This window comes from Gadus morhua, chromosome 14 (genome assembly GCF_902167405.1).
Source record: "Gadus morhua chromosome 14, gadMor3.0, whole genome shotgun sequence".
Taxonomy (NCBI): domain Eukaryota; kingdom Metazoa; phylum Chordata; class Actinopteri; order Gadiformes; family Gadidae; genus Gadus; species Gadus morhua.
Window position 1 is genome coordinate 10,971,202 of NC_044061.1, and position 9,969 is coordinate 10,981,170.

Here is a 9,969-nt window from a genome sequence, read left to right on the forward strand (position 1 = left end):
TAGAGGAGACCAAAATTGACTCAAAACCCCCATCCCCTGAGCCTCAGAAACATGAATGCTATGGAAGTAAGAGGTCTTCTAGAACTAGATTTACTGACTACCAACTGAGAGTGCTTCAGGATTTCTTTGATGCCAATGCCTATCCAAAAGATGATGAGTTTGAACAGCTCTCCAACCTACTCAGCCTTCCAACTCGTGTGATCGTAGTTTGGTTCCAAAATGCTCGTCAGAAGGCGAGAAAGAATTACGAGAACCAAGGTGATGGTGCAAAAGATGGAGAGAGGCGCGAGTTATCCAATGATCGGTATATTCGCACTACCAACTTGAATTACCAGTGCAAGAAGTGCAGCCTAGTATTTCAGCGTATATTTGACCTAATAAAACATCAAAAGAAGCTGTGCTACAAAGATGAAGATGAGGACGGGCAATATGACAGCCAAAACGAGGATTCAATGGATCTTTCACATGAATACTATACCCCCTCTGGCTCATCTTGCCATACTCCAATGCCCTCCTCCTCAAGCCTTTGCCCCCTGCCACCCTCAACTTCGGCATTCTCCAACCTACCTTCTGCAGAGAAGGAGGAGGCATCCCCTGCCAACACGTCCAACCTGTATGATGAAAAGCCAAAACAGTTACCTGAAATGTCTGTAGATCTAAGGGAAAACCAAACTACTATCAAGCAAGAAATTATCCATCCACCCCAATCTGAGCCACAGCATCACAGGTCTCAGCGGGAGGAGAAGAGTCAAACAACAGCTAAAGCCACCAAACATTCGTCTTCTTCCTTCTCACACCAACAGCACCAGAGTAGCTCCTCGGCTTCTCTGACAAGTCAGGCACCCTCTCAAAGCTCTCACATGAGCCTTAACCAACACCTCTCATCTGCCTCCCAGCAACTGGCACAGCAGATGATCCCTTACCAGTGTGAGCAGTGCAAGATTGGCTTTCCCTCATTTGAGCACTGGCAAGAACACCAGCAATTACATTTCCTCTCCGTTCAAAACCAATTCATTCACCCTCAATTCCTGGACCGTCCAATGGACATGCCTTTCATGCTATTTGATCCCAGCAATCCTCTCTTGGCGAGTCAGCTACTATCCGGTGCAATGTCACAGATTCCAAGCAGCTCTGCAACCTCTCCATCTACTCCCACCTCTACCATGAACTCTCTGAAAAGGAAGTTAGAGGAGAAAGCAGGCACTAGCCCAGGGGAGAATGACAGCAACAACAGTGGTGAGGAGCCACACAGAGATAAACGCCTTCGGACTACAATTACTCCTGAGCAGCTTGAGGTTCTTTATCAAAAGTACCTTTTGGATTCAAATCCAACACGCAAAATGCTGGACCACATAGCTCATGAAGTTGGACTCAAGAAGAGGGTTGTACAAGTCTGGTTCCAAAACACCAGAGCCAGGGAACGCAAAGGACAGTTTCGAGCAGTAGGACCAGCTCAGGCCCATCGTAGGTGCCCTTTTTGCCGAGCTCTATTCAAAGCAAAGACTGCCCTTGAAGCACACATTCGCTCCCGTCACTGGCATGAGGCAAAGCGTGCCGGCTACAATCTAGCTCTGACTGGCATGCTCCCTGAACAAGATATGTTGCAATTGAAGATGGATCCACTAGATATCTCAAGCTACTCTCAACTTGCAGTAGCTAACAATGATGGACAAAGTTCTTCACTGTCACCAGTGAGTAAATCCATGGATTTGTCTCCAAGGGGCCTGTTGAGCCCTTCATCCATCAAAGTTGAGGGAATGGAGGATTTTGAAAGCCCAACCATGTCCTCTGTAAACCTGAACTTTGACCCGAGTAAACTTGACAACGATGACTGTTCTTCAGTCAACACAGCCATCACAGACACAACCACTGGTGATGAAGCTAATGCTGACAATGACAGTGCAGACACAAAACATGGCCAAAATAGTGGCGAATATATGTCTAAGACCGGGGGTCCAGCCCCCTTCATTGAAAATGATGACCAGATGTCCTCTGGCCTGGTAAGTCCAGCCACAAGCTATTATGCTAAGGACTATGAAAATGAGAATATCATTGATTACAGCGAGACCTCAAGTATGGCCGATCCCTGCTCCCCTAGCCCAGGAGCTTCAGGCAACAGGAGTATTGACAGTGGAGACCGCCCTGGGCAAAAACGCTTCCGAACTCAGATGACAAACCTACAGCTGAAACTGCTCAAGTCCTGCTTTAATGACTATAGGACTCCTACCATGCTTGAATGTGAGGTACTTGGTAATGACATTGGCCTACCAAAGAGGGTGGTGCAGGTGTGGTTTCAAAATGCCAGAGCAAAAGAGAAGAAGGCAAAGCTCAGCATGGCCAAGCATTTTGGAATAAATCACACATCCTATGAGGGCCCTAAGACTGAATGCCCGTTATGTGGAATCAAGTACAGTGCTCGCCTCTCTGTCCGTGACCACATATTCTCTGCGCAACACATCTCTAAAGTTAAGGATACCATTGGACATCAGCTAGAGAAGGAGAAAGAATACTTTGACCCTGCCACAGTCCGTCAACTAATGGCTCAACAAGAAATGGACCGCATTAAGAAAGCAAATGAAGTATTGGGACTTGCACAGCAGCAGGCAATGACGCAGCAAGGGATGTTTGATAACCCAGCAATGCAGGCTCTGAACCTGCAGTCTGCTTATCCAAATTTGCCAGGGATGCCACCTGTTCTCTTGCCAGGGGTTGGTAGCCCTTCTCTTCCCAGCTTTAACTCTTCAAATTCAGGTAAGGCTGACATTGCTGCTGTATCCACTGATATTAAGTACAATCTGTGTCCTAAAAAAAATTAACTGAGCCATTAGCCATACATGCAAATGCCATGTGCATTGTCCATAACATTGCTAAAAAATAGATAAGACAATGATACGATAAAAACGAATAAGCTTGACAAGTAGATAAAGCATTGAATATTATTTAACAGCATTAACCTATTTCTGTTTTCCTGTGTTCCAGCTTTAACTCCTCCGAAACCTACAAACATCCTGAACATGCCTGGTGCCAGTGTTCCCTCACCTAGTTTACCCACATCTGGATTACCTAGCAAGCCTTCCTCTTCATCCTCCTTGGCTTCATCCAGTCCAGCGCAGACCAGCACATCCGTCTCCCACTCAAGCCTCACTTCAACCTCCACATCTACATCCACTTCTTCAGCTGTCCCGACAGGCCCCCGACCTGATCCTCCCAAAGAGCGTGACCCTGAGAGATCAAGAGAGAAGGAGAAGCCCAAGGAAAAGGCGGAGAAGTCGGCAACACCCTCTTCAACCGGAAGCACCCCAGCTCCTTCCACTTCAGCTGCGAGTGCCAGGAAAGAGAAACCAGACACGGCTGTGCCTGCTACGTCTATGCCTACACCTGGTATGGAATATGTGGTAGATCCAGCCCAGCTTCAGGCACTGCAGGCTGCATTGGCATCCGACCCCACAGCCCTCCTCACAAGTCAGTTCCTGCCCTACTTCATGCCTGGCTTTTCCCCCTATTATGCCCCTCAAATGTCTGGAGCTCTTCAAGGAGGCTACCTGCAGCCAATGTATGGTATGGAAAGCCTATTTCCATACAACCCTACATTGTCACAAGCATTGATGGGCCTTTCACCAGGGTCACTGCTGCAGCATTACCAGCAATATCAGCAGAGCTTACAGGACGCACTACAGCAGCAGCAGAGGCAGCTTCAGCAGATCCAGCAACCCAAAGCGAGCCAAACCCCCGCCCCCTCTCAACCCTCGGGGGATCGCAAAGAATCTTCCAAAGATTCAAGCAAGACAGTGGAGCATAAAGGCAAATCCCATAGCGAAAACTCCTTCAACAATAAAGGTCCCTCAGACAAGAAAGGGATGGATGGCAAAGTTGTGGACTCCCTCGTAGACCAGTACATAGTCCCCAAGGTACAGTTCAAGCTGGCCTGCCGCAAGTGTCAAGCAGTTTTCACCAAGGAAGAAGCAGCCCTTACCCACCTTAAGTCTATCTGTTTTTTCGGTCAGTCTGTGGCAAACCTTCAAGAGATGTTGCTGCGTGTCCCTAGTGGCGCAGAGTCTGGGAGTCTCTATGACTGCCTCGCTTGTGATACCACATTGGATGGGGAGAAAGCACTCAGTCAACACCTGGAGTCGGCATTGCACAAACACAGAACAATCAAGCGGTCAGCCAGAAATGCCAAAGAGCACGCTACTAGTTTATTACCTCACTCTTCAGCCTGCTTCCCCAGTCCTAACACCGCATCTACCTCGCAGTCTGCCACTCATCCCATCAGCAGCCCCTCTACCCCGCCAACATCAACATCCACCATGCCATCCTCTGCCGTTCCTTCTTCCCTGTGTTCATCTTCTACGACACCGCTCGTCACCACAGCTGCCGGTAAACCCTGGTCCCAGGCCCCTTTCTCTAGAGCTTTAGCTGGAAAGCCCAATGCCACTCCCTCCTCTTCTTCCGCCTCTTTTCCTTCAGTGTCCTCCCCTTCAACGGTTACCTCAAGTTCATTGAGCACCTCAGGAGTTCAGACCTCGATACCAACAGACGTCTTTACAGACGAGTCTGACTCTGACAGCAGTCAGAAGTCAGCAGACAGGCTGGGTAGGACAACGGAGGAGCCACAACAGCCTGGCTGTGTCAAAGACAGTAGTAGTTGTAGTAGTAATCTTGCTAGTGTAGGAACAGACTCCATCAGATTGTAAAAGAGCTTTCAGTGATGGACAATATTTAAAAAATACAAAAGACAAAAAAAAACACAAACGGAAAAAAACAAAAAAAAAAAGCAGCAATGTTAAAATACATTTAAAAGTATACAAACCAATTTCAGAAAAAAGATGTGTAAAGACTAACTGCAATTCCAAAGCTTGTAACCAAAAATTTTAATGTTAGTGGATTGTTTTCCCATATCAACATGCTGGTTTCATTTTTTTTTTCTGTCAACTGAAATACATGATAATAATATACAAGGATAGAAAACAAAAGTCACTGCAATTAGGTTTTGGGTAATGATGGAGTGAAAGCTGTACTGTATGGCAATGGACTGCCTTTGAAGTTGATATATGGCCCATAATCCCTTTTGACACAATATAAGACAATAAGCTATCCCTTTTTTTGTGTTATTAATATAAATATAATTATTTTTATTGAATAGCACACACACAAAAAAGCCAGTATGTACTGTATGGGAGAATAGTCTATCCGTTTTTCATGCTATTTAAGCATTCAGATACCAATGGCTTGCAAAGGTAATAGAATAATGTAATGTCTATTTTATTCTCAGGTCAACAGCTCACAGATGTTTTTTTTTGTTGCAGAAATTCATGTTTTACACCTTCTGACTGAAGATGACCAGTTTTTGTTTAGAAAAATTCGATTTAACAACAGAAAGTTTTCAAATTAATTATCTTAAAATTACAAGTTTTTGGGCATTCAAAAAGGATAGTTAATTGTCTGATTGGACATTTGTGCTTTAAAAGGTTGGGAAATTATCAATTTCATTATCCAGACATAGGGAGCATTGCAGACACGATGGGCGATAAAAAGATTTTTGATGATAAAAAAAACTTTCTGTATTTATTATAGATATGAACATTTTTGGTGTTAAGTAGATTGTTGCATTGGAACTGAATTTAACAGTATGGTAGAATGAAAAAAAACTGTGTACATTTAGCTTTTGTATTGTCCAACTTTAAGACGCTTCATTTGATGTTGTCTTGGTCATTCCAATAGACTAGATTATGGACAGGTAATTTATCTAAACTTTATTTCTGTCTTAGTCTCAGCTTCAGGGCAAATGTTCACCCAAATGCCCATCGTTGGCAAGGCAGGATCCTTTGTTTTAAAATCATTTCAGTTCTAAGGATCAGTTGGTATGACACTTACTAATAAGAAAAAGGTCCTGGATGAGGTGTTCATTTTTTTTTATGATCTTTGTGCACTTATCCCTGTCTTCACTCCTATTTCTCACTCGAAATTGTTACTCTTTTTCCGCACTTATTTTTGCTCCAACTGTTCTGTAGATATTAAGAAAGCTACTGCTCCTTATACACTACAAAACAGGTTCACGTAGTGTGGCTACAGTCTTTCCCAACTTTAATTTCACTTAAACTTTTATTTTATTGTCATGAATGAAAATGAAAAAAGAAACCAATAATAATTCTCACGCTTTAAACAAAAAGAAAATCCAAAGACTAAACACTTTCACCATTGGTGCATAAAGATGAGAAAGAGGCTTCTTTATACTTGAGAATTTGTTGCTGTTTTTAGGAAAGGAAACAAAGTTTAAAAAGATAAAGAGGTACGCATCAGAGTTGCCGTTCTTGCTTCTTTGCAAGCAAACAGGTGGCTTTTTTACGTAAATACCAAGAATACCAAAAACCAAAAAGGGCCCTTGTCCTGCATTGTGGAGTAGCACCGTTACAGAGCCATTGCAGTTTGTAAGATAAAGGTTATTAATCTTTGTTTGACTTTTATGTCACATTCAAAAGTCCATTTTTTTAAGAAAATGTATAAGGTCTGGTCTTCGAGGACGTACGTTTTGCTGCTAATGTAGTATTTTGAAAGAAAAAAAGTAACTAGATGCATGGTCATTTTGCTTTTGGCGAAGCTTTAACTAAAACAATAAACCAATTTCCTGCCTCTGTGACACCTTTTTCTTTCTCTTGTTGCAAAAACGGAACTTTGAAGACTGTGAATATATGTTCCAATGGACATTTTGCAGATTTTCGTTTTGAACAGACCAATGTTTAAAGCCAATGATCTATAACGTTTGTAAAGAACAGTGCATTCCAAATATCACAATGGATTTTTTTTTCTTACGCAAGGACTGATTTTATTGTTTTAAATTGTCATGATATATTTTTTTGCTAACTTCTAAAGTGACTGTAAGCTGTTGTGTAAATTTAGCATCATGGGTTGCTAAACAAAGTGAACTAGATATGTCATTTTGTGCTGGCAGAATACATCCATCCAGTTTAAGGTTCTTGCTCACGTGCAAGTAATAGTGGTTACCAAAAAATGTATATAATACATCTGGTACTGATGCGTCTTATGAGTTGTGTCACCATGCCTGTCAACTTGCAACTAGTCTCAGAAGGAATTTCTTTTAGGGGCCTTTTGCAAGTGGTTGCCAATTCCTTGGAAATCCACTTGTCATTTGCCCAGGAGCCTGAAGGGTGCCACTTTCGTGCAAAATAAAGGCTTACAGGTTTGTAGGGATATCTTCTTTCCAAAGCATTATGTATGGAAATAGCAGGAGGTTTTTGGAAGGTTTCCCTTGATTCAAAAATAGTATTTCACGCTTTCATGTCCAAAGAAGTCGACCACCACACAATGATGGGTATGGATATGCTTCATACCGTCTCAAAGAACACCCACTTTACTTTACTTTTCTTTTTACCAAAACCAATATTTAAATGTCTTTAAGAACCCTTTCTTTGGCCACAAATGTATAGCAGAGTGAAATTGCCCTATTAAATCCTTTGCGCGATCTCAGAGTTGTGTTTTAAGTGTTACGTTTTTAAGAGCAATGTGATTCGATGCTGACACCTCAGCATGCTTTTGAAATTGTATTCATTTAGTGTGGAAGCTTGCCACTTCTCTTAAGTCCTGTTCTCTAAAATATTGTTCATATGTACTTTCTTATTTTTGAGAATTCTAATGTACAGTTTCTTGCTTGATTTTTGTGTTAGACATGTATAATTTTTTATTTTTTGGGATCACATTTTAGTTGATTACTTATCACTTAAATTAACACTAACTTGAATTGGATTGACTGAAATCAAAAATGCAAACACATTGTATTCTATGACCTGGCCACTTTATCTGTCACAATCTTTTGTAGTGTGTGCGTGTGTGAGTGTGTGCACGTCACGCATGCGTCAGTGTGTGTGTTTTAAGAGCCAGCATCTATTATTTTAGTAAGTACTTTATACACCAAAACCAACTGAAACACATACCTTGACTATTAGAATAAATGGAAATTTAGAAAATCGAAAATTTAAAATAACGATAAATGAGTAGAAAGATAATACCGAAGCACTGAGCAGTTTTTACTTTAATTGAGAATACAAATGTGGCCAAAGCTTTATGCAGCTGAAACAAAAAGAACAAAAAGAGCCGTGCCCAAAATGATTATGTGTATATTTTATTGTGGCACAATAGCTTTCAGTGGATACTGAAATCCACTGTCTCAAAATTGGGAGACTTGATTTAATGGACATTTACAGAGCAAGTAAGGACAAGGGTTTGCTGTAGAGGTCATTTGTTTGCCCACTGTGAAAATGAACGTATACCTGTATACAGATAGATATATTTAAAACAAGGCATCATCTTTTTTTTTGTTTTTTGTTTTTTGTTTTGAGATGAAGACAAATGAAAATAAAATGACTCTGGGAAAGCTTTGGAGATCTTGTAAAGTGGACATAATGAGAGGCTGGGAGCACACCAAAACTGGGCACAGGAGCCAAAGGCAGGATTACCACAGCTTTAATGTCACCTCCTTATTTGAATAATGAAATCTCTGCAATGGGAAAGGACTCTTGAACCAATGAATACGTGTGACACAGGGAGGACCGTCTTTCGATTAAACTGAACCTGCAGTGGCCCCAGCTGCAACCCCCCCCCCCCCCCCCCCCCCCCCCCCCCTCCCCCAACCAACTACACACACACACACACACAACACCCACCCACCTTTGTCTCTTTGTTTCTCAAGCTCTGCCTCTGGTTCTGCTCTTTGATGGACGTTTGCCTCACTGAGGAACGGGATGGACAGAGATGCTTGCATACTTTCTCCCCGATTCACATCGTTGCTACTACCTGTTTGATTTCCTTGTACTTGTCTCTGGTTGACATGTAGAACTCTTCAAGTCAAAAGGAGGGCCCACCCTCCCCTCTGTGCGTCACTCCATGGAAATAGAGGAATGAACAACAGAGAAAGGGGAGGCGATCCTTACAACTGTCATTCTCTTAAAGAGACGGTGAAACACAAAAAAAAAGCGTATCAACCAAAATGTACAACCAAACTAACAAACAACCAACCAAAACCATTTGCTCCACCTTGAAAGATGAACTGTTTCTTGGAGCTCTCTGTTCCTTTTGTGACTTTTGGTGCCACAATGTTTTTTTATGCATTTGTTTTTCTTTTCTTTATTTTGTTTCCTTGACTTATTCCTCCTCTGAGCCTCACAAGCATGGCTCTGTGGCTCCAGGCAGCCCACCCGAGGGTAGAAAAAACAGCCTTGCAATGTACAAAAAAGAGCAAGTTAAACCAAAAATGTTGTTCTTGATGTCTTTTCTATACTGTAGTCTTGTTAGCTTTTTTGTTACTGTAATTATATGAAGATTTCCAAACTGTACCAAACAACATGGAAACTAACATACATAAACCACATGGAACTTCAGACTTTTAAAGAAACTTTTGTCACAAAACCTTGTTGTCCTAGTTAAGTTGATTGTAGATGGTAATTGAATATACTCCTTTGAAAATATTTCATCAAGTATGTTTCTTGCTCATTGTGATACATTAAAAAAAGTATGAGCATAAATCGGCTGGTTTCACTTATTTTTAGGATGATTACAAGGAATGAACCTGTTTCCCTTTATAAAATAGGTCCTTTAATCCTTTATCACAGAGGCGCTAGAGTAGTCGCTAACACAGGTGTATCTCATTATGTTCATTATGGGCACTGGCCTACCTGCAAACCCATCGTTGACCTTAATGAGCTACACCTGTACGTGTCTCTCCCTACTATTAAACCACTGTGATCAAGGCCGATTAATCACGTTGCAATTAAACCTCTGCGTTGATGAGCAAGCAGAGTTTTGGTAAGTGATTATGACAGTCTGAATGACTCTGCACGTGTCTAGGATACAGTATTTGTAGTTTGCTCTTTGATTGCTGTGTTTTTGTTAGCCTTTTCAAAGTTGCGCTTCCTCACTCAATTATTTTCCCCTCATGCTAAATGATTCATAAAACAT

The 9,969-nt window shown here is 41.8% G+C and overlaps 1 protein-coding gene across 1 annotated transcript in view; it reads left to right on the forward strand.

Annotated features, from left to right (window-relative positions):
* zfhx3b (zinc finger homeobox 3b) overlaps positions 1 to 9,536 on the forward strand; it is a 134,991-nt gene extending 125,455 nt beyond the window's left edge. The window contains exons 11-12 of the mRNA XM_030378032.1: positions 1 to 2,751; positions 2,980 to 9,536. The exon at positions 1 to 2,751 is cut by the window's left edge and continues 1,148 nt beyond it. Coding sequence (XP_030233892.1) covers positions 1 to 2,751; positions 2,980 to 4,694 — 4,466 coding nt within the window. The 3' untranslated portion in view covers positions 4,695 to 9,536. The remainder of the gene's footprint in view (positions 2,752 to 2,979) is intronic.
* The last annotated feature ends 433 nt before the right edge of the window (positions 9,537 to 9,969 follow it).